A 25171-nucleotide genomic window follows, 5' to 3' on the forward strand; every position below is an offset into this window, starting at 1 on the left:
TGCGCTTTTATGCACGCTTAAAAAGATGGACATCACTGGATCATAGGCCAGACGGCGTCCACAGCGCCTCATTATACGGAATCTTCCCCCGGGGTTCTGTCCGAATCGCAAGCTCAGTCATTTATATGGCAGCATGAGACTTGAGTAAGAATAATATGGAAGTAAAAGATGGAAGTAATATTAAAAAACACAATTAGGAAAATTAAAAATGCGCTTATTAAATCATTAAGAAAAGGTGTGAAGGCGGCCCAGTTATTCATCGGTGAGCAACCGGACTCTACAAGAGCAGCCGCGCCATCACCGGACGCTTCTGCTGCGATGTGGACAGCGGATAAAGCTTCACTGCATCGGAGACTTCATACAATATCACACAACGGTCATCGTCACACGCCGCTAATCATAGTCACAAACCAAACATCATCGTCATACGCCAGTCATCATCACACACCGGTCATCGTCAGGCGCCGCTAATCATAGTCACATGCCAATCATCATCGTCATACGCCAGTCATCATCATCACACGCCGGTCATTATTACACACCTGTGGAAACATCTACAGGAATCTCCTCCTTCACGTCACTCACACACGGCTGATCCCCCCTCGTTATCGCTTCTTCTTCTGTCTCGTCCTTCACTTTATTCTTAGTCGGATCTTCCTCCTGATATATCAGATGTAACATCAGCACAATACAAGAAACAACCAAAATCTGTGACATCTATGACCTCAATCAGAAATGTCCCCCCATATACAGATCCAGTACAGGGCTCAGCACCGTCTACCTGATGACTCTCCGGGATGTTGTGATTCTCCTCTGGACAGTCCTGGGGATACAGAGGACGGGGACATCTCTCTGGTGGATTTCTTTCCATGAATCCATCTGTAGGAAACACATAGTGACAGAATACAGTGACATGTAAAAGTTTGGGCACCAATGGTCAAAATTACTGTTATTGTTAACAGTTAAGTTGAAGATGAAATAATCTCTAAACGGCCTAAAGTTAAAGATGACATTTCCTTTGTATTTTAGGCAAAACAATAAATAATATATTATATATATTTTCATCTTTTACATTTTCAAAAAGGAAAAATGGGCAAACGCAAAAGTTTTGGCACCCGGCAAGGTTAGTAGCTAGTAGCGACCCATTTTGAAAGTATCACAGCTTGTAAATGCTTTTTGTAGCCAGACAATAGTCTTTCAATTCTTGTTTGAGGGATTTTCATTCATTCTTCTTTGGAGAATCTTCCAGTTCTGTGAGATTCCTGAGTCATCTTGCATTCTCTGCTATTTTGAGGTCTAGCCACAGATTTTCAATGATGTTCAGATCAGGGGACTGTGAGGGCCATTGTAAAACCTTCAGCTTGCGCCCTTTGAGGTGGTCTATTGTGGATTTTGACGTGTGTTTAGTATCATTATTAGTGTTGAGCGAGTATGTTCTGTTAACCCTTTCGCCGAGTACGCTCGGGCCGAGCTCAGAGTATTTACAGCTGCTCGGTGATATGCTCGAATCACTCCCGTGTGCATGATTTGCGACTGTTTGACAGTTTTATTACATGGGAGGAATGTCTATTTCTTACACATTCCTCACATGTAATAAAGCTGTCAAACACTTGCAAATCATGCACACGGGAGGGATTCAAGCATATCACTGAGCAGCTATAAATACTCGGAGCTCGGCCCGAGCGTACTCGGACAGAACATACTCGCTCAACACTAATCATTATCCATTTGTAGAAGCCATCCTCTTTTCACCTTCAGCTTTTTTGCAGATGGTGTTATGTTTGCATCAAGAATTTGCTGAAATTTCATGGAATCCATTCTTCCCTCCACCCGTTCCCTGTGCCATTGGCTGCAACACAACCCCAAAGCATGACTGATCCACCACCATGCTTAATGGTTGGAGAGATGTTCTTTTCCTGAAATTCTGTGCCCTTTTTTCTCCATACAACTTTGATCATTGCTCTATTTTACCCTCATTGGTCCATAGGACTTGTTTCCAAAATGCATCAGGCCTTCTTAGATGTACTTTTGCATATTTGCATACTTCTGACACTGAATTTCAAGGTGAGGTCACAGGATAGGTTTTCTTCTGATGTGCTAAATCTTTCTAAAGGTCTTTTGCAATCAATCGAGGGTTCTGATTTGCCTCTCTAGCAACCCTACTGAAATTCTGCTTGGTCTTCCAGACCTTATCTTGACCTCCACTGTTTGTTAACTGCCATTTCTTTATTACATTTTGAACTGAGGAAAGGGCAACTTGAAAATGCTTTGCTTATAGCCTTCTCGTGCTGTGTGGGCCTCCACCATTTTCAGAGTGCTAGACAGCAGATTTGAAGAAGCCATGGCTGCTGTTTTTTTGGCACATTGTTAAAGTAGGCTGGGTTTTTATAAAGCTGGCCTTTTCTAATGATGATAGTGAACGAGCCCTAACAGGCTAAGTAAGGTCTGAATCATTGGTCAAAGTTATCTGACCACACAAATGTCCAAGGGTAATACAAAGGAAATGTGTCATCTTTAACTTTAGGTCTTTTAGAGATAATTTCATCTTCAACTTGCTTAACTAGTCACAATAACAGTAATTTGGCCAGGGGTGCCCAAACTTTTACATGCCACTGTAGATTGTGTCATGCAATGATGGGAGTAGTAGTAGATGACCACATAACAGACATGACAGTCTCCCCTCCTCACCCTGCTGATCGGCCCATATTGTGGTCGCCTCTTGTGCTCCATGTATAACCTCAACCTTAATATCAATCTGATCTTCACCCTAAAAAAGAAAAAATGTAAAATGAGCTCAAGTCCCATCACGTCATGGTCAGATGTTGTGGGGACTTCAGTGTCATCTACCTGATGATCCTCCGGGATGTTGTGATTCTCCTCTGGACAGTCCTGGGGATACAGAGGACGGGGACATCTCTCTGGTGGATTTCTCCTCCTGGATCCATCTGGGGAGACACAGAGACTGAATACATGACCTGCTGTGTATCTGTCTATATACGAGACTCGTCTCTCAGAACTGGTAATTCAATGTTTATGTATCAGGGACTAAGTTACATTGTTGTGGTCCTCACCACCGGTACAGAGGACCCAGCACATTGTGGGCTTCAAGTATGAAGTCATAATCAGTGAGGCTAAAGCCTAATGCTCTCTGCTCTGCGAGGATGAAGACCCCGAGGAGAGAGACAAAGAAGACCCTCGTCAGTCAGATGGAGGAGCCGTACTAAGAAACACAACTTCTCCAAGTTTTGTCTCCACCAGGGATGGAACCACAGAGGAGCTGGAGAAAGCTCCACATTTCCATCCATCGGTTTCTTCTCTCCTAATTCACTGTATGGAGATTGGGGGAAGAACGGTGACCATTTACCAGTGATTGTTTTTTGAGAGCTCATGATGTCACCATGAGGACACGGCCGCCCTCCTGGACAGGATCCTCTGGGATCACTCTAAGAGGAGAGAACCTGATCTATTAAAAGACGGGTTACTGTGTTTTTCTTTTTCGTTAAATAGAGATAAATCTCAACATCCGCCTCGGTATAAACACTAAAATAAGCAGCAAGTTCTGTGTTTGTCTCTAAAGGAGGAAAAAAGGTCACATGTACGGCTGACGGATGAAGTCACAGAACCCGGAAGGACGGTGTTGTGAGGAGCACCAGGTACACAGCGGTTAGTACCAATCAATGTGTAGAAAGGACAACTAGAGAGCCGGCACCGGGGTCATGGGCGCTTACTGATGCACACGGGGAGCCAAGGAGAGATTGTCTGGTCAGACTCCACAGAAAAGCTCCATAATACATATTCTTCTGACAAACATCCCTGTAAGGGAGACTTACACTTATTACCACCAGACCAGGATCTCAGATTGAAGTCCCCATTATTTTTGCTTTGTCTCCAAAAATGAGAACAAATGTTTTTTTTATAAAATATAATATAATATAATATAATATATATATATATATATATTTGCCATTTTCACATCAGGATTTGTCTCACACGGTAAACGCCAAAAGAAAGAAACACATCAAAAACACCTCCCCAAAACTGCAATGAAAAAACAACGATCAAAAAAAGTCAGAAGAGAATAATCAGGAAAATGAAAGCTGTTGTCAGACGAAGAAAATGTAGAGAAAACCAGAGCAAGTCTGGAGAAAAATCATCTATTATAGGACGAGGCCGAGAGACGTCATCACATCCACCGGAGCCAACAAGAGTCTCCTCTCACCTGGTGATGTCAGAGGCCGGAGCTCCTCCATCATCACCTCCTGGTACCGATCCTGGTGTCCTTCTAGATACTCCCACTCCTCCATGGAGAGATAGACAGCGACGTCCTGACACCTTATAGGAACCTGACAACAACGACACCGTCATCACCCAGAATCCTCCAGTGCTGTCCTGTATAATGTCCCAGCAGTCACCTCTCCGGTCATCACCCAGAATCCTCCAGTGCTGTCCTGTATAATGTCCCAGCAGCCACCTCTCTGCTCATCACCCAGAATCCTCCAGTGCTGTCCTGTATAATATCCCAGCAGTCACCTCTCCGGTCATCACCCAGAATCCTCCAGTGCTGTCCTGTATAATGTCCCAGCAGTCACCTCTCCGGTCATCACCCAGAATCCTCCAGTGCTGTCCTGTATAATGTCCCAGCAGTCACCTCTCCGCTCATCACCCAGAATCCTCAAGTGCTGTCCTGTATAATGTCCCAGCAGTCACCTCTCCAGTCATCACCTAGAATCCTCCAGTGCTGTCCTGTATAATGTCCCAGCAGTCACCTCTCCGGTCATCACCCAGAATCCTCCAATGCCATCCTGTATAATGTCCCAGCAGTCACCTCTCCGCTCATCACCCAGAATCCTCCAGTGCTGTCCTGTATAATGTCCCAGCAGTCACCTCTCCGCTCATCACCCAGAATCCTCCAGTGCTGTCCTGTATAATGTCCCAGCAGTCACCTCTCCAGTCATCACCTAGAATCCTCCAGTGCTGTCCTGTATAATGTCCCAGCAGTCACCTCTCCGGTCATCACCCAGAATCCTCCAATGCCATCCTGTATAATGTCCCAGCAGTCACCTCTCCGGTCATCACCCAGAATCCTCCAGTGCCGTCCTGTATAATGTCCCAGCAGTCACCTCTCCGCTCATCACCCAGAATCCTCCAGTGCTGTCCTGTATAATGTCCCAGCAGTCACCTCTCCGCTCAGCAGCTCAATCATCTTGTTGCTGAGCTCTAGGATCTTCTTCCTCTTCCTCTCATGTATCGGGGGGTGCGGGGGAGGCTCTGTGATGGGGTCCGGGCTCCGCCCTCCTGACTCCTGGAGATGGATGATGGGAGTCACACCCTCCCCCGGTGTCTTCCTCACTATTGTGTAATCCTGTGTATGGAGAGAGACACTTAGGGAGAAGAATTCCTTCCCGACTCCAGATCTGACAATCAGTAGAAATCCCGGGATCAATAACCGTCTCCAGTAATCTGGGGCCATAACCTGGAATATTATTACACTCAGGACAGACATCCAGGCCCCTCTACAGCTCTTATAGGGAATCCCCATGACAACTCCTCCTGGCAGAGAGCTGCACACAATCATTGCTCTTACAGTAAAGAATCCTTCTCTTCCTCTTCAGGATTTCCTCTTCCCGATGTCGGACTTGTTACATAACACAATAAAGCTGATAGAAATGTAGAGGAGTTACCTCTCCGCTCAGCAGGGAGATGATCTCCAGGGAGAAGTGTAATAATCTTCTGGTGGTCTCGTCCTCGTCCATCCTCAGAAGGTCATTCAGGAGAAGGAGGGATGAACACTGGATCAGCTGGAGGGCGTCTTTACAATAAAAGGAGAAGATGAAAATAGAGGACAACATCATTTGCGATACATTCCTGCTCATCATTATTGGCACCTGTCAGCAGGATTGTGCTTAGTAAACTACATACACTGTCAGGTAGGCGACATTACACTGATTAATATGATACCTTGGTTGATGAAATCCGTCCTGTGGTTCTTGTGTAATCTTCACTTTCAGTTTGGAGATAATGATATGCTCGTGCTCCTGTGCAGCCTATGGGGGGCGCTCTATCTGGGTTTCTGCTTACATATTCATCTGTATGCTCTTATGACAGCTCACTTATCGTTCACTGACCTGCCTCCTATTTTACATAATGCATCTAGTAGTGCGTGGCTAGGTAAAATAGGAGGCAGGTCAGTGAAGGCACAGTGAGCTGCCATAAGAGCATACAGGTGAATATGTAATCAAGCACCAGATAGAGTGCCCCCCACAGGTTGCCCTGGAGCACGGGCATATCATTATCTCCAAACAAAGTAAAGATTACACAAGAACCACAGGACGGATTTCATCAACTAAGGTATCATTTTAATCAGTGTAAAGTCGCCCACCTGACAGTGTATGTATTTACTAAGCACAATCCTGCTGGCAGGTGCACTTTAAGTACATAATGTGGAATATCTCCTGAAAAAAAATTAATTAAGTGAAAACAGTTTTTCTGTAGAGAGACTCATGTTAAATACGAAAGAGCAAATGATAATAGTTTAAAACAAAAATCAATGGGAGGAAAAAATAGAAAGCTTTAGGTTTTTCTGTGTCACTGGTATTGCCACCTTTACCTTAATTTAGTATGGAAACATATTTTGACTCGTCTGTGGTAAATCACAAAAGAGATTCTCCTGTGATTGTCATTGCCGTTGTGACATGAATTAGCCAATGAATGATGACTTTAGTGATTTAAAAAGCCACATGGTAGGCCCCGTTCCTTTGTCACAATGGTAAAGAAAAAAAGAGCTGCCTGAGGACATCAGAACTGCTATTAGCAAACACAAGACTTCCAAAGAGTAGAAGGCCATCTCCAAAAACCTTGGCATCCCAGTTTCAACAGTGCACAATGTCATTAATAAGTTTGCCAAGCATGGAACTGTCAAGAACCTCCCTGGACGTGGGGAAAAAAGGTAAATTGGCAAAAGAGGTCTTCAAAGATTGGTGGAAATGGTGGAAAAAAAAAACACAACGTCAAACATCCAAAGACCTGAAGGCCAACCTGGAACAGTCTGGGGTCATGGTTTCGACAAGTACCATACGCCGCACACTAAATCAAGCAGAGCTTTATGGGCGAAGGCCAAGGAAGAAACCATTGCTGAAGAAAAGACATAAAAAGGAACGACTGATCTTTGCCAAAGAGTACCTTGACAAGCCTCAATCCTTCTGGTAAAATGTTCTGTGGACAGATGAAACAAAAATAGAGCTTTTTGGCAATGCAAAGCAACAGTTTGTTTACAGACGGCGCAATAAAGGTTATATAAGGAAAGAACACCTTACCAACACTTAAGCATGGTGGAGGATCCACAATGCTGTGGGGTTGCATAGCAGCGTCTGGTACTGGAGACCTTGACCGTATCACAGTAATCATAAAATCAGAGAATTATCAAGAGATTTTAGAGCGAAATGTCCTACCCAGTGAAAGAAAATTTGGTTTGAGTCAAAGATCATGGGTCCTCCAGCAAGACAATGACTCAAAGCACACATCCAAAAGTACACAGGAATGGTTGAAAAAGAAAAAAAATTGACTGTTTTATAATGGCCAGCAACAAGTCCAGACCTCAATCCCACTGAAAATCTTTGAGGTGAGATGAAATCTGCCGTTGGGAAAAAGAACCCTGCAAACATTCAAGAGCTCGAACAAACTCCAAAGGAAGAGCAGGAGAAAATCCCAGCTGAGAAGTGCAAGAAGCTTATAGATGGCTAAAAGAAATGTTTGGAGGCTGTCAGCAATGCCAAAGGGTGTGCAACCAAGTATTAATTAGGGGGGGCAACCAAGTATTAATTACTTGAAGAACAGAGGGGAATGGGGTAAAGGAATAGTCAGCTCACCCACCGTTGATTAGCAGTCTTCACCTGTAAGGCAGCGCGCGGAGCCGTCCCAGTCTCGGACGTGAAGACAAACAGCAGAAAATAGAATAGAATATCTATGGATCTCTTTTGGTGACTTGCTACTACAGTTTCTAATGTGATCAATAAACTTTGCTTTTTATATTTCTGGCTACCGCTGGAGGATGTTCTTGTTTTTCTGCCAAGTATTAATTAGGGGTTTAGGGGGGCCTTTATTGCTGCACATGCTGTTTATTCGGTTTCTTCTTTGAAATTGCCACAAGGAGGTTAAACAATGTTCTATTGTTGTATTACTTTGGACCACCAATTAAAAAAATCCTAAGGATATACTGTAACTTTCATTATTTCTGAAGATATTGTACAGGCCATGAAAAAAAATGAAGGGACGCCAATAATGGTGATCAGCAGTGCACAGAAGCGCAGTCACTGAGCAGCGGGAGAAGCAGGTCCTCCGAGCCGTCACCACATGGATTATAGGAGGACTCCCAACACAGATTTATGTCATAGTCACAGGATAATGAATAAGGGACACATGCAGATTCCCCATGGGGGGTCGTCTGAGGAGTTTTTTTCCTTCTGAGAACTAGAAATAAGTAAACCTCCGGCTATTTAACCTCTTTATTGTTGAAAATAATAGCAGCCGAGGAGTCTATGTGAGGGGGTCCCGGTATGAGCCCATTGGGGTCTTCACTTTATAGTTATTTTCAGATGGGATGACCGAAAAACATCTGATCTAATAAAATATACATTTTCCTATAAAGTATTTATTCCCTTCCCAATATCCAGCATCTACCTGTAACTGCAGCGATCGGCGCTTAAACTCTGACCTTTGCGATTAACCCCATGAATACATAGTTATATAGGTTTAAATAAGACTCAGGTCCATCAAGTCCAACCGGTCTCCACAAGTTCTACATTCTTTCAATTATTTTAACCTACAATGACATTCACTGTGAGAAAATCATCCGGCCCTTCTATAAATGCCATTTCTCTTGATTTGAGGCTGGGTGCCCACGTAGCGTTTTTCAAGCGTTTATGCTGCGGAATTTCCGCAGCGTAAATGCTTCAAAAACGCTTGGTAATCCGCCCCCCATAGTCCTCAATGGCATTCCGCAATGTCAATTCCCACGCTGCGGATTTTTCCGCAGCGTTTATGCTGCGCTCAAAAATCCGCAGCATGTTCATTAATTTTGCGGAAGCGCAGCGTAATCGCAGCCATTGACTTGCATTGGACCGCATGACATCCGCATCACTACATGTGCACAAGCTGATATCACACGGTTCAATGTGCGGATGGTACCCAAGTCTGGAGGAGAGGAGACTCTCATCCAGACCCGGGTACCATAGAAACTGTAAAAAAAATAATTAAAAATAAAGTTTATACTCCCCTTCCGGTGTCTTCCCGGTGTTCTCTCCGCCGCGTCCGCTCTCTTGCACTGCTCCCGTTGTTGTGAAGGACCTGCCATGACGTCACTGAATCATGTGACCCATCACATGGCTCAATGACGTCACCGCAGGTCCTTCACACCACCGCGAGCCGCCCAACACACCGGACGCGGCGGAGAGAACACCGGGAAGACACCGGAAGGGGAGTATAAACTTATTTTTTACCATTGTATTCTTTTTTTTTTAAACTAACTTGGTCACACTACTATAAATCCATGCCGGTTGCATGGATTTATATAGTGTGAACAAGTTGTCAAGCAGTTTTCCAAGTGATGCTAAAATCGCTTGGAAAAGCGCTTGATAACCCACATGCAGAAATTCATGCAAAAACGCTTTACAAACACTTCTACCTGGCGGCAAAAACGCATGTAAAATCCGCATGCGTCTTTCCTGCCAGGGAGAAGCGTAAAAAATATGCTTCATTTCCGCAACGTGGGCACTTAGCCTGACAAATCTAATCGTCTGGAATAACTAAGAAGAAAAGCTGTATTGTCACAGGTAATACATTGGGATCACAGGTTTTTATCCCTGTATTACAGTCGGGAGGCAGTGAGGGGAATTATATGCGGGGGACGGTATGTATCCCCCAGGATGCTCATAGAGGCACATTGAACCCGCTGTAGTGCACTGGAATCACAGAAACACCTGTGGCTGCAGAGCAAAATAAAAGGAAAGTTTGGACTTGGTCAAACTATTTGACCAAGTTGGATTTAAGAAAACCCAGCGTGGGCTTTTATTTTGGGAGTGATCTGCAGGTGGCAGTGGGGCGGTCCACTCCCTCCAGCCGAGTCTTACAAGTGGCTCATGGCCACAGAATCCATTAAACAACCTTCAGCAAAGGTTTGGGTGTGTCAGTGGTTTGTTTGCCAAGCTGCAGAGCAGGAGGCGATGTACAATGCAAGCCTGGGTGAAGGTACAACAAAGGCTTGTGAAGGCAACGTAACTGGCGCATCCGAGTGAAACGGCGGCAGGTTTACACGGACTGTTTGGATCACCCGGCTGCGACCAGGAGGACAGTTTGCATTTAGAGTTATGAATTTTGCAAACAAAGACATTTAAAGTTGAACTTTCCTTGGGTCACTGCCTCATTGCCGCACTACAATATGGTGGGCAGTGTGAACTGAGGCATACCCCAAAAGCTGCATGTCTGTGATCAAGTCTGCAAAGCTTCAGCTCAAGCCGGCTGACAAGCAGGAGCTACTAAAGCAGTTGGTAGTCACCCAGCAGCAGTACCAGCATCTCCAGAGGCAACAGCAGGAGCAGCACCAGCAGCGCACTAATGACTTGATCGTGCAGCAGATTGCGGCTCTGCGAGAGACGCCACCAGCACAGACCCCGGAAAGTCGTGAGGCCCGGGATAAGGTCCGTTCAGCCTTGAGGAAGCCGAGTCCGGAGGATGACGTAGAAGTCTTCCTCACCGTCTACATGCACACCACGGAGTGGGAGAACCTGCCAAGTTCCCAGTGGGCTGACGTGGTGGCTCAGTTTCTGATAGGCAACGCGCAGAAGGCCTACTCTGGCTTGAGTTGCGATCATGACCAGGACTATGGGAAGCTGAAAGGTGAGATCCTTGCCCTACTGGGAATTAATACATATTTGAGAACCCAACGGGTGTTTTCATGGACCTTTGTGGAGGCCCGGCCCACCAGGTCTCAGGCATATGACTTGCTGCAGCAAGTTAAAAGGTGGGTCCAGCCTGAGACTTTGACTCTGGCCCAGATTGTGCAAAGGGTGGTGGTCGACCGGCTAGTGAGAGCTCTGCCAGCAGCTATACAGCATTGGGTGCGGCAAGGGGACCCGGGCACTTTAGACCAGGTGGTTAGCCTGATCGGGCGGTACACGGCCACTCAGGACTTCATACGGTACTCTGCCCCACTGCGACTATCACGTCGGACCCTGCAAGCCCAGGAGCCGGTGAAAGGGTCACATCCCTCTGCTGGGGACAGTTAGTACCGAGCCCATAATGATGGGGTACCCTGGAGTGAGGGAGGCCGGAGACCAGTGTCCCCTAAAACGGTCTCAAAGACTAACGGTGCCTCCACTATCAGGTGCTGGCAGCGCCAAGGGCCAGGACATGTAGCTGACAACTGCCCCCTGACTGTTGAACCCATGGACTGTGGGTTCACACGCAGAGTCTCGATGTATGCCCAGACAGTCTGCACTGTGACTGCAGACGCTGTGAGCAGCGAACCTCAATTTTGCCAGGTACTCGTCAATGGATACCAGACGGAGGCTCTCTTGGACTCAGGGAGCCTAGTGACTCTGGTCCATGGGTCACTGGTTGCCAAGGACAACCCCAGTGGACAGAAAGTCGGGGTTGTTTGCAAACATGGGGACCTCCGACAGCAGAGGTTACTTTTTCCACCCCGTGTGAGGAGATGAAACGTGGTGGGAGTGGTGAAGACCCTTCCTGATGGGACTGTTTTGGGAAGAGACTTAGAGGTATTGGCAGGAGAGGTCGAGGAGACCCCGTCGATCCCAGAGCTGGAAGTGTCCCCTGGTACTTTTGGGACAGGTCAGCTGCAAGATCCCACTCTAACCCGTGAACGAGAAAGGGTGGTACAAATAAATGGGGTGCCTCAACAACCAGGTGCAGAGGCGGTTTTCCCGCGCATGGCTGTCAACCAGGATCTATTATATAGAGTTGATAAAATCCGGAATGAAGTGGTGGAACAGCTGGCAATATTCCAGTCGTACTGCCGGGCGGTGCTGGAGATGGTTCACACACAAACCCACACACACACACACACACACACAGACATGCTGGGTGGACACCTAGGGGTGACAAAAAACCACAAGAACGTATTTTGCAGCAGTTCTTTTGGCTCGGGTTTTCTGCCAAGGTACAGAGGTATTGTGAGTCGTGTTTCGAGTGTCAACTTACCACACCCACTGCAAATTTCCGGACTCCATTGGTATCCCATTATAGAGGTACCTTTTCAGATGATTGCGAGGGATCTGGAGGGGCCTATAGTAAAATCCGCCCGTGGCCATTAACATATTTTGGTGGTAGTAGATTATGCCACCCGTTACCCGGAGGCAATACCACTTCGCCACACTTTGGCAAAACGTATCCCCAGCGAGCTGTTTGCCGTGTTCTGCCGCCTTGGGGTACCAAAGGAGATCCTTACAGATCAGAGGACTCCATTTATGTCCAAGGTGACAAGGGAACTATGTAAGCTGCTCCGGATCAAACAGTTGCACACATTGGTCTGTGGGTGGTACACCAATGGGTTGGTGGAGAGATTTAATAAGACTCTTAAATCTATGTTAAAAAAGTGATCTCAAGGACAGGAGGGATTGGGACATGCTACTGTCTTACTTGATGTTCGCTGTCCGCGAGGTACCACAGGCTTCCATGGGCTTCTCACCCTTAGAGCTATTGTACGGCAGGCATCCTAGGGGGTTGCTGGACGTAGCCAAGGAGACGTGGGAACAGGAGCCGACTCCGCATAGGAGTGTAATTGAGCATGTGGCAAGTATGCAGGATCGGATCACGGCGGTCACGCCTATAATAAAAGCACCTAATGGATGCCCAGGCAGTGCAGAGTCGCACATATAATAAAAGAGCCACAGTCAGGTCCTTTATAGAAGGGGATCAGGTGTTCGTATTAGTGCCCACAGCAGAGTGTAAGGTCATGGACAAGTGGCAAGGGCCAAATGAAGTCTGGGAAAAGGTCGGGGAGGTGAATTACCGAGTGTACCAGCCCGGAAAGAGAAAACCGGCACAACTGTATCATGTGAACCTGCTAAAAGCCTGGAAAGTCTGGGAATTTTTGATTACGGATGAGACTCCAGTCGTACCGTCTGGGAACCCTCTGACACCGGCCAGGGACGAGGTCGGGTGTGAAGTTAAGATAAGTGATGCTCTCACTAAACAGCAGCGATGGGAGGCTCGGAATTTGATGCAGCAGAATACAGACGTACTCTCAGTACTGCCTGGCCATGCATCTGTGATCCGACATGACACTGTCACCGAGCCTCGAGTAAGGGTACGAGTGAAACCGCACTGTGTACCAGAAGCCCGGAGGCAAGCCATCGCGGCTGAGGTAAAACAAATGCTCCAGTTAGGAGTCATTGAGGAATCTAGGAGTGAGTGGGCTAGCCCCATTGTTCTGATTCCGAAGCCTGATGGATCGTTACGGTTTTGTAACGACTTAAAAAAATTGAATGAAGTGTCAAAATTTGATCATTATCCAATGCCCTGGGTGGATCGAGAGACTGGGACAGGCCCAGAACTTCACCACGCTTGATCTCACCAAGGGTTAATGGCAGTTGCCTCTGACAGAATCGGCGAAAGAAAAGACCGCCTTTATAACACCGGAGGGTCTATCACTAGGTCATTTTGCCTTTCCGATTACATGGGGCCCCGGCCGCATTCAAGAGGCTGATGGACAGTGTTGTGGCCTCATCAGAAGTACGCGTCAGCATATTTAGATGATATTATCATCTTTAGTACCAACTAGCAGACCCACCTGTCCCAGGTACAAAAGTTGCTGGATTCACTCAGAGTCGCGGGATTAACAGCGAACCCCCAAAAAAAAAGTGCGATAGGTCTCGAAGCCCGGTACTTGGGATACGTATATGGCCGTGGGGTTATTAAACCCCAAATAAACAAGATTGAGGCCATTCAAAACTGGCCCAAGCCTTAGACTACTAAACAGGTAAGAGCATTCCTCGACATTATTGGGTACTACCGACGGTTTATACCTAATTTTGCTGGGAGATCGGCACCCCTGACCAATCTCTTAAAGGGAAAGAGGTCGGCCATGGTTCGGTGGAACCCTCAGGCGGAGGAAGCGTTCCAATCCACGAAGTTGGCATTGTGCGGACAGCCGGTCCTCATCAGCCCCAACTTCAAGAAAAGCTTCATCGTGCAAACAGATGCCTCGGAGGTAGGCCTAGGAGCGGTACTATCGCAAGAGGCGAACGGAGATGAACATCCAGTCACCTACTTGAGCAGGAAACTTACCCCAGCAGAGAAAAATTATAGAGTAGTGGAGAAGGAGTGCCTGGCCATTAAGTGGGCCTTGGAGTCCCTACGTTATTTGCTCGGGCGACAGTTTTGCTTCGTTACGGACCATTCGCCCCTCGTCTGGATGAGAAATGCCAAGGAGAAGAATGCTTGGGTCACCAGATGGTTTCTGTCCTTGCAAAATTTCAGTTTTTCAGTAGCACACCGAGCTGTGAAATTCCAAGGGAATGCGGATGCCCTGTCATGGGCACCCTGTATGGTGACAAGTGTTCAACCCCACAATAATGAATCAATATGGTAAAAGTTGTCAAGAAAAAATAAGCAAATAAATTGAAAAAAAAATAAAAAAAAATTGAAAGGCCACAATTGGCACACCTCTGTAAGAAGAAAGCTACAAAAATTGATCCAAATGCTGAAAGAGCATCAAAATGCACAAAAATGCATTTATATAAGACTGTTATCGTTCTGACCAGGAGAATTGTGGTCCCAGGTCTTTTTCACACAATTAATCTCGTAAAAGCAATACCTGATAAAGATGCAATTACTTACCGATAATTAGATTTTTCAGAAGCCATAACAGCACCAGGGAGAGAGGGGATCCACCCATCAAGGACAGGAAACCTTGGGAATAAAAGAACGGTACCTCTCCCTCGCATCAGTTGGATTACAGAACGCTGGAGGACCTCCAATGGTTATTACAACAATTCAAACAACATCATCAAAATGCCTTAAACACCTCTGTGACGAAACACAAAAAGCCAAAAAAGTGTGACCCACACGTGAAGGGAGGTAATATAAGGATGCTGTCATGGGTTCTGAAAAATCCCATTACCAGTAAGTAATTATGTCTTTTTTTTTCACCCATGACAGCACCACGGAGAGAATTATAATTCAGGGAGGGACCACAGCCTGCAGAACCCTTCTCCCAAAAGTGAGACCAGAGGAGGAGGCCAGATCCAACGGATAGAGCCTATAGAAAGTAGAGGGAGAACACCATGTTGCTGGCTTACAAATCTGTTCGATGGAAACTTCCGACCTGTCCACCCATGAGGTTGCCACTGCTCTTGTGGGGTGAGCCTTTAACCCCTCTGGAACAACATTCCCACTCGCTGAGTAGGATAAACTAATGGCCTCCCTAAGCTATCTAGCTATTGTACATTTTGAGGCCTTACGCCCCTTCCAAAGTCCCTGAAAGGAAATAAATACCTATCCTTTCTCCAGGCCTGTGTGACTGACAGGTTCTCAATTAGACATCTCCTTACATCCAGTGTACGAAGTTTCTCTTCCTTAGAATTTTTTGGTGTGGTACAAAAAGATGGAAGGACTACCTCCTGAGACCCATAAAAACGGGAAGCTACCTTAGGCAGATAGTCATTCTAAAACTAGACCCAACCAATCTTCTAGGATCTGTGTGAAAGGGGGGCCTGAATGTCGCTAACCCTGTGAGCTGAAGTTAGGCAACTAGGAGAGCCATCTTTAATGAGAGAAACTTCAGTGATGTTGACTAAGGGTTCGAATGGAGAATCAGTCAGAGCTGTCAGAACCAAATTCAAGTCCCAAGGGGGCAATATCTGCCTAATAATGGGCCTAGATCTAGAGGAGGCCCTAATAAACCGAGAGACCCAGCGATTACCTGCCAAGTTATAATTATATAGAGCTCCCAGTGCTGAAACCTGGACTTTAACGGTACTGGTAGAAAGCAGGTCTGTGGAGTCGGAGTCGTGAATCTGTGTCCATTTTGGTGGAGTCGGTATAAAACGGACTGACTCATAAAATATATAATAATTTGGGTAAAGTAGTTCAATGCAGTTTGCGGGAATATTTTTTTCATAAGAATTTGGGCAAGTTCTGAAATGTCCTATAAATGTCTGTCCTATTCATGATCTAGGGGTCTATACTTTTAGCTGAGATGAATCTGTGCTACAGTTTATGTTAATAAGTAGTGAAGCAGCTCCTCTACAGATAAAGGGGGGGGGGCGGACCACAGGGAAGGAATGCCTGCACTCATCTCAGAACTGCTGGAGTGAACAGAAAAGCAGGATTAAGGTAAGTACTTCTTAAAGCATATCTAAACTTTCAATAAACTGTGCATAAATCAATAGTCCAGTATATGTTGTCTCTGTATGCTTGATGTTTTAGTTTGTTTTTCCTGTTAGCTTATGTTTAAAGAAATTAGCTGCTCTGATGACTTATATACACTATACATAGAATATAAGGGGAAAAGTGTGTGTGTGTTTTGTTTTTTTTCTGGAATATGATTCAGCACAATCCTGCTCCCTCTCTCCTCCCCTCTTCATAGAGCATTTAGTGAGCTGTACCCTGAGACAAGCCTGACATTGAAAGTTCAGAGTAAAGCTATCTAACAACATATTTTACAAACTTTATAATTGTCATCTGTCCTATTGATTTATGCAAAGATTGTTTTATGTTTATCCTAAATTATACAGTGCATGATTCCATATTCTTGCAAGAATTACAATATATCTTTTTTTTTTTTTTTTACAGAATAAAAATTATTTTGAGAGTGGATTTATAGGATTACAAAATGTCTAAGAAGCATTTTATGAAGTCAGCTGTAGTTGAGCATTTCACAGTGACTCAAGATAAAAAAAACATTTTGTGTGTCAGTGTATAAGTGACCCAGATGAAAACAAATGCTGTGATGCAAAAATCAGTGCATACTCAGTGATAAAAATGCTCCTTCAAGAGCTTCCAATCTAAAAAGACATTTACAACGCTACTACCCAGAAGTTTACAAAGCTGTGACTGAAAAAGATCCCGGCGCCAAGAAACCAGAGCCCGGCGCCAAGAAACCAGAGCCCGGCGCCTAGAAACCAGAGCCCGGTGCCTAGAAACCAGAGCCCGGCGCCTAGAAACCAGAGCCCGGCGCCTAGAAACCAGAGCCCAGCACTTTCCGCCAGGCAAAGGAGGAGGAAAGAACATCTCAAACATCAGTTAAAAGATATTTTGTAAGTGACAAAGTTACTGTAACAATGACAGCAGATACGCTATAAGACAGCTCATCGAGCTTGTTATGGAGGACGGTGTACCATTATTATTTGCACGACCAGATTTTACGGCTCTTAATGGAGAAATGGCCCGCAAACTTGGTGTTTCTCTGGAAAGAGAAAGTATTAGAAAATTAGTGATTGAAGAAGCCCTGAACCAAAAGGAAGATCTCAAAAAGACTCAAGAGACGCTTCATGTTTCTTAAAATGGATGCCTGCGCAAGTCACAGAGTGAACTATTTTGCCATCAATGTTCGATATATTTGTGACAACAAAAAAATTGTTACCAAGACGCTGGCAGTAAAGATAGTAAAGCTGATCACACCAGCCGGTTACTCCAGATCTTAGGGGAAAAAGTTCTGCAAGATTACCAACTCAAAAAAGAACAGGTTCTTGCTATTGGACAATGCTTCAATCATGATAAGTACAATTACACTGATGAGTGAGAATAATGAAGGTGAACAACAGCTAGAAGAACATTTCAGATTCAGTATGATGGAGATGGAAGGCCACAGTCCCATAACGGAGGAACAAACAGATATTTCTACAGAAGAACAGCAGAATGATTCTTTACAATGAGATGATCTTGTTGAAGCTGCTTCACACCTCTTTCCTATCCATCACATGCGCTGTGTTGTGCACGCTCTGCAGCTGGCAATAAGAGATAGTCTGCAAGAGGGACCTGCTGCAACTCTGATCATCAAAGGGAGGAAATTGCCTATTGCTGCCAGAACCCCTAAAATTGATTCCATCTTGAAGAGACGCGCTGGAAAAGAGGCAATTGTGGATGAAGCCACTCGGCGGGGCAGCACTTATTTAATGATTGAGCGATTGCTTGAGCTGAAACCCTTTCTTGTAGATATGGCGAACCCTCAGGTAACCCTACATGAAGGTCAATGGACACAGGTGGCTGAATTGAAGGAATTGCTTTATCACCCATTTACAGGGACTAAAAAGTTACAAGCTGAGGATTTAACTCCTGGCATTTTCATAAGGGAGTGGAAGAACTTGTAGTTTTGCCTGTCCCAATGAGGAGGCTTAATCGCAGATGGCATTTCTGCTTCAATTAAACGGAGAGAGACCCAGCTATTGGAAAATAAAAATTTTCTGGCAGCTGTTTATGTGGACCCAAGTCATCGTAATCGTATATTGCTGGATGATCAACAGCTTAGTAAAGGAAAAGAAGCTCTGACTGAGGTAGCAGTTAGGATGAGTGGCCTACAGGACGGCCAAGAGGACTTGGGTCCTGCCAGTGCTGCTGCTGCTGTTTCTTCATCCTCATCAGATGAGGAGTTTGATTTCGAGAAGTATTTGGACGACATGGAGCAGGCAAGAAAGATTCCACTCCCATAGAAAACAGATTGACCAGATTTCAGCAAAATTTATCACTTGCTCTCAAAGAAGCAGAAGAGTTCAATCGTTCATCAAAACTGACTGTGCACGAAGCAATTCCTTTATACCCGGAAATTGTTAGAGATGTTCCCATGGGGTTACTGCTCTGCTACCAACCCAAGTTAGTGTAGTGAGGTTGTTCTCTAGCCTTAAAATAATTAGGTCAGATTTGAGGTCATCTATGAAGAAGGATCTGATGGAGGCGATACTATTTCCCACAAGTCCAGGGCTGTGGAGTCGGAGTCGTGAAGTTGTTGCCCATCTTGGTGGAGTCGGAGTGGGAGTCGGTATAAAATGAACCGACTCAGACTCCTAAAATATATAGTAAATTGGGAAAAGTAGTTAAATGCAGTTTTTGAGGAATATTTTTTCATAAAAATTTGGGAAAGTTATGAAATGTCCTATAAATGTCGGTCCTATTCCTGATCTAAGGGTTTAGACTTTTAGCTGAGAAAAATGTGTCCTACCGTAAATTTATCACTTAAACATGAGCCGTGTACGAGGGAGTCGGAGTCAGGGAAATTGAGGAATTCGGAGTCGAAGGATTGGCTTACCGACTCCACAGCCCTGCTCAGAACAAATTCATAGACACCACAAATGTTATTCAGAAAGTTTTTGTTGAAAATTATTTTTTTACATTTACTGCATAATGTATAATAAATTGTAAATATGGAAAAGTTTTTTTGTTCTAAAGTTGTATTACAATAAATATATTTTACGTTCTATCTAAATGGTTTGATTATTGTATCATAATAATGATTAAAAGCCTGATATTACCATTTTACTACAGTACATTTATCACTTAAACATGAGCCGAGTATGAGGGAGGTGGAGTCATGGAAATTGAGGAGTCGGAGGTTTGGCTTACCGACTCCACAGCCCTGGTAGAAAGGCCTTGCTCTAAACCCCATTGTAGGAACTCTAGGATGACAGTAATCAGTACCCTTTCCTGCACTTTTGCCCCTGAGGTGGTTATAAACTTTCTCCAGGTCTTACCATAAGCTTTAGTGGTGACAGCCTTCCTACTCTGAAGTAGGGTAGAAATTAAATTAGGAGAAAATCCTTTGTCTTGCAATAGCGCCTCTCAAATTCCAGGTTGTCAAATACAGATTGGCTACCTGGGGATGGTGCACCGGCCCCTGGTAGAGAAAATCCGGAATCACGCAAGGGTCGGTGACGACAGTATCCTTAACCAGGAAAACCACGTCCTTCTTGGCCAGAAGGGGACAATTAGTATAACCCTCGCTCTGTCTTCTCTGCTCTTCCTCAGGACTGCTGGAATTAATATCCCAGGGGTGAAATGCATAGGCCTGATGTAATCCCAAGGAATCAAGAAGGTGTAGCTACAGTCACCACTGGCAGCACTGTGGGAGACAGCTGTAACTGCGCCCCGACACTGAGTGACGGTCGCTCTGTACTGATGCACTGCTGAGCCGGCTGTCAGTCTCAGTCCCGGGCGCAGTTACAGACGCCGCTCAGTGCTGCGTACGGTGACAGTAGCTGCGTTGGCGCCTGCATGACTGAAAGCCGGCGGCTTCCGGGTGCCGCACACTCAGTACAGCGGCCAGGCACCTCCCTAATGCCATTAACCAGCAGACTAACCCCATATGTGCATGTTACTGGCGATATCCAACCAGACAGGTTCCCTGTAAGGAACAATACACAATAAACGTAAATCACTACAAATCTGAGACCTTAGAGACGTGTAACATCTTACTCTGGTTGTGTCCGATACGAAACTCCTTCTATTCCCCCCTCCCATGTAGACTGTGAGCAGGGCCCTCCCTTATATTGTACCATACTGATACGGGGGGGGGACATCACCGGAGTAACCGCCCAGTGTGGGACGTCGGATCAGGGGACAGAGGACCCCATCAGTCACCAGAACAGGAGTCCTGAGACCCCAACAAGCTCAGGAGGAATGACCCTTCATAACCCTCATTACTGAACGGCCATTATGTCATGAAGAGATGAATCTTCCTAATATTTCTTCTGCTGTCGCCTTATGAGGCTTCATTGTCCTCCAAACAATCGGAAATCTGCTGATATATCCACAGAATCTAAAATCAAACGCTGCGGAAAATCACTCTCCTATGTGAGCGATGGGGGCGGGGAGCGGAGAAGACGAGACAGGGAGGGAGAGAGAACAGCAGCGCAAGAGTCACATGTACAAGGCAAAAAAAGAGGAGAAAAGCCGAAAATGGGAGATTCATCATTACACGTTATCTACAGCGAACCTGGTGTAAGAGGCCGGAGCTCCTCCATCATCACCTCCTGGTACCGATCCTGGTGTCCTTCTAGATACTCCCACTCCTCCATGGAGAGATAGACAGCGACGTCCTGACACCTTATAGGAACCTGACAACAATGACACCGTCATCACCCAGAATCCTCCAGTGCTGTCCTGTATAATGTCCCAGCAGTCACCTCTGCGGTCATCACCCAGAATCCTCCAGTGCCGTCCTCTATAATGTCCCGGCAGTCACCTCTCCGCTCATCACCCAGAACCCTCCAGTGCCGTCCTGTATAATGTCCCGGCAGTCACCTCTGCGGTCATCACCCAGAACCCTCCAGTGCCGTCCTGTATAATGTCCCGGCAGTCACCTCTCCGCTCATCACCCAGAACCCTCCAGTGCCGTCCTGTATAATGTCCCGGCAGTCACATCTCCGATCATCACCCAGAACCCTCCAGTGCCGTCCTGTATAATGTCCCGGCAGTCACATCTCCGATCATCACCCAGAATCCTCCAGTGCAGTCCAGTATAATGTCCCGGCAGTCACCTCTCCGGTCATCACCCAGAATCCTCCAGTGCTGTCCTGTATAATGTCCCAGCAGTCACCTCTCCGCTCATCACCCAGAATCCTCCAGTGCTGTCCTGTATAATGTCCCAGCAGTCACCTCTCCGCTCAGCAGCTCAATCATCTTGTTGCTGAGCTCTAGGATCTTCTTCTTCCTCTCATGTATCGGGGGGTGCGGAGGAGGCTCTGTGATGGGGCCCGGGCTCCGCCCTCCTGACTCCTGGAGATGGATGATGGGAGTCACACCCTCCCCCGGTGTCTTCCTCACTATTGTGTAATCCTGTGTATGGAGAGAGACACTTAGGGAGAAGAATTCCTTCCCGACTCCAGATCTGACAATCAGTAGAAATCCCGGGATCAATAACCGTCTCCAGTAATCTGGGGCCATAACCTGGAATATTATTACACTCAGGACAGACATCCAGGCCCCTCTACAGCTCTTATAGGGAATCCCCATGACAACTCCTCCTGGCAGAGAGCTGCACACAATCACTGCTCTTACAGTAAAGAATCCTTCTCTTCCTCTTCTGGATTTCCTCTTCCCGATGTCGGACTTGTTACATAACACAATAAAGCTGATAGAAATGTAGAGGAGTTACCTCTCCGCTCAGCAGGGAGATGATCTCCAGGGTGAAGTGTAATAATCTTCTGGTGGTCTCGTCCTCGTCCATCCTCGGGGTCATTCAGGAGAAGGAGGGATGAACACTGGATCAGCTGGAGGGATCTCGTCCTGCCGGCGTCTTCATGATAAAGGAGAAGATGGAGATCACAGGGGACGATATAACGACAATCACTGAATTCTGCCCCAAATATCCGACATTTATCAGGAAGAATCTGGAGGAAAAGCCACAAACTCCACCGCGGCCTCCTCCACCGATCTGACCACTCATTATCAGCCTCGTAGGAGGTCGGTCACCGTGGTAACTACACCTCCAGCAGGGGACGGTCACCGTGGTAACTACACCTCCAGTGAGGGCGGTCACCGTGGTAACTACACATCCAGCGGGGGATGGTCACCGTGGTAACTACACAGTCAGCAGAGGACGGTCACCATGGTAACTATACTGCTGGTGGTGAGAAAGACACAGGAAAGGGGGAGGGAGAGACTCCATGCAAATAACAGGACCCCCTCCTCACCCACGCAGTCTCGCACCTACAGAATCCCCCCGCTCCCTGTGCAGCCCCCATACAGGAACATCCACTTATCTGCGCCCCCAAATCACCTCAGCTCCTCGGTGTAATCACAACAGCCACAGCAGCAGAGAGCAATGGAGAGCGAGGTCCCGCCTCTTCCGGTGACATCATCAAGTCACATGGGTATGACGTCAGGTCATTTAGCCCACGTGGATTTAGTCTCTACCCTTCCTGAGCTCCGCCCCCTGATCACATGACGGTGACGTCACCACAGGTCCTCCGCTCTCAGTGCTGCAGCCTCTTCTTGTGCTGTTGCGGTGATGCTCTGTCGTTTCTCTATCTCATAGTCAGGATCAGACGCTGTCTCTCTGTTGCTGCCCTCTGCTGGTTTTTGGGGGCAGCGCTTTGAAGCCGTCTCTTCTGGCCTGCTGTCTCTTTCCCCTGTTGTCTCTTTCCCCTGTTGCCTGTCTCTCTCCCTTCTCCCCGTCCCCGCCTCTCCGTCCCTGTCTCTCCGTCCTCGCCCCTCCCTCTCCATCCCCGCCTCTCCATCCCTGTCCCCATCCTCGCCTCCCCCTCTCCGTCCCCGCCTCTCCATCCCTGTCCCTGCCTCCCCATCCTCGCCTCCCCCTCTCCGTCCCCGCCTCTCGCCGCCTCCCCATCTCCTCCTCTCCGTCCCCGCCTCCCCCTCTCCGTCCCCGCCTCTCCATCCCTGTCCCCATCCTCGCCTCCCCCTCTCCGTCCCCGCCTCTCCATCCTCGCCTCCCCCTCTCCGTCCCCGCCTCTCCATCCCTGTCCCTGCCTCCCCATCCTCGCCTCCCCCTCTCCGTCCCCGCCTCTCCATCCCTGTCCCTGCCTCCCCATCCTCGCCTCCCCCTCTCCGTCCCCGCCTCTCCATCCCTGTCCCTGCCTCCCCATCCCCGCCTCCCCCTCTCCGTCCCCGCCTCTCCGTCCCTGTCTCTCCGTCCTCGCCCCTCCCTCTCCATCCCCGCCTCTCGCCGCCTCCCCATCTCCTCCTCTCCGTCCCCGCCTCCCCCTCTCCGTCCCCGCCTCTCGCCGCCTCCCCATCTCCTCCTCTCCGTCCCCGCCTCCCCCTCTCCGTCCTCGCCTCTCCATCCCTGTCCCCATCCTCGCCTCCCCCTCTCCGTCCCCGCCTCTCCATCCCTGTCCCTGCCTCCCCATCCTCGCCTCCCCCTCTCCGTCCCCGCCTCTCCATCCCTGTCCCTGCCTCCCCATCCTCGCCTCCCCCTCTCCGTCCCCGCCTCTCCATCCCTGTCCCTGCCTCCCCATCCCCGCCTCCCCCTCTCCGTCCCCGCCTCTCCATCCCTGTCCCTGCCTCCCCATCCTCGCCTCCCCCTCTCGGTCCCCGCCTCTCCGCCTCCCCCTCTACGTCTCCGCCTCCCCATCTCCGCCTCTCCATCTCCGCCTCTCTGTCCCCGCCTCCCCCTCTACGTCTCTGCCTCCCCCTCTACGTCTCTCCGTCTCCGCCTCTCTGTCCCCGCCTCCCCCTGTACGTCTCCGCCTCCCCATCCCCGCCTCCCCCTCTCGGTCCCCCCCTCTCCGTCTCCCCATCCCCGCCTCCCCCTCTCGGTCCCCGCCTCTCCATCTCCGCCTCTCCGCCTCCCCATCCCTGCCTCCCCCTCTCGGTCCCCGCCTCTCCATCTCCGCCTCCCCATCCCCGCCTCCCCCTCTCGGTCCCCGCCTCTCCATCTCCGTCCCCGCCTCCCCCTCTCCGTCTCCGCCTCTCCGTCCCTGCCTCCGCGTCCCCGCCTCTCCGTCTCCGCCTCCCCCTCTCCGTCTTCCCCTCCCCCTCTCCGTCTGTGCCTCCCCCTCTCCGTCTCTTCCAGCTGTTGTCTCTGCTCTTGGTGCTCGGGGCGGGTATAAGGGCAGATAATGACGACCATCCAATAACCGCAGCTTCTGTATCACTGGTGAGAATTATTAGGGTATGTGCACACGGTCGGTATTGGCTGCGCTTTGAACGCAGCATACATACGTCCAAAGTGCTGCACGCAGGTGAAGCCGCATGTGTTCCTTGCATGCAGCTACACCGCATCCTATACATTGCACTATAGAATTTCTCTTGCAGAGAAATTGACATGCTGCGATCTGTGAACACGCGCCACATGTCCGTGTTTGTGGGAGATTCGCAGGAGCACGGGAACTCATAGTGAGCATGGGATTTGTATAAATCCCATCTACTATGCTGTAATATCTGGCCGCTGCGGATTGCACATAGTGAAAGTGCAAGAGTCTGTCTGGATCCCAGAAACTCACTCAACTTTTATGCACACACACTGATTACAAGCAAACAGGTCACAGGTGAGGATGTTACCTTTAGTAGCCATTCAAACCTATTTGTGTCAAATTCTGTGCATGTTATCAGGCCAAAATCACCAGGGTATGTGAACTTTTGATCAGGGTCATTTGGATATTTTTAGTTGTCATTAAGATTTAAAAAGAGAAAACACAGTAGTTTGACAGTAAATGGCTTCACCCAACCAATAACCATGAGTGGAGAAAAAGTTTTTTTGTTA

At 47.7% G+C, this 25171-nt stretch overlaps 1 protein-coding gene across 1 annotated transcript in view; it reads right to left on the reverse strand.

Moving 5' to 3' along the window:
* LOC141272230 (uncharacterized) overlaps positions 1 to 23178 on the reverse strand; it is a 36280-nt gene extending 13102 nt beyond the window's left edge. Inside the window, exons 1-11 of the mRNA XM_073682722.1 lie at positions 22727 to 23178; positions 22103 to 22243; positions 21604 to 21783; positions 20942 to 21062; positions 5682 to 5809; positions 5180 to 5362; positions 4220 to 4343; positions 2848 to 2945; positions 2689 to 2767; positions 782 to 879; positions 543 to 660 (exon numbers count right to left, since the gene is read on the reverse strand). Coding sequence (XP_073538823.1) covers positions 543 to 660; positions 782 to 879; positions 2689 to 2767; positions 2848 to 2945; positions 4220 to 4343; positions 5180 to 5362; positions 5682 to 5809; positions 20942 to 21062; positions 21604 to 21783; positions 22103 to 22186 — 1213 coding nt within the window. The 5' untranslated portion in view covers positions 22187 to 22243; positions 22727 to 23178. The remainder of the gene's footprint in view (positions 1 to 542; positions 661 to 781; positions 880 to 2688; positions 2768 to 2847; positions 2946 to 4219; positions 4344 to 5179; positions 5363 to 5681; positions 5810 to 20941; positions 21063 to 21603; positions 21784 to 22102; positions 22244 to 22726) is intronic.
* Between the last annotated feature and the right edge of the window lie 1993 nt (positions 23179 to 25171).

The sequence above is a fragment of the Phyllobates terribilis genome, unplaced genomic scaffold (genome assembly GCF_046119375.1).
Source record: "Phyllobates terribilis strain yellow unplaced genomic scaffold, ASM4611937v1 Scaffold_1__5_contigs__length_1240528914, whole genome shotgun sequence".
In the NCBI taxonomy this organism is placed as follows: Eukaryota; Metazoa; Chordata; class Amphibia; order Anura; family Dendrobatidae; genus Phyllobates; species Phyllobates terribilis.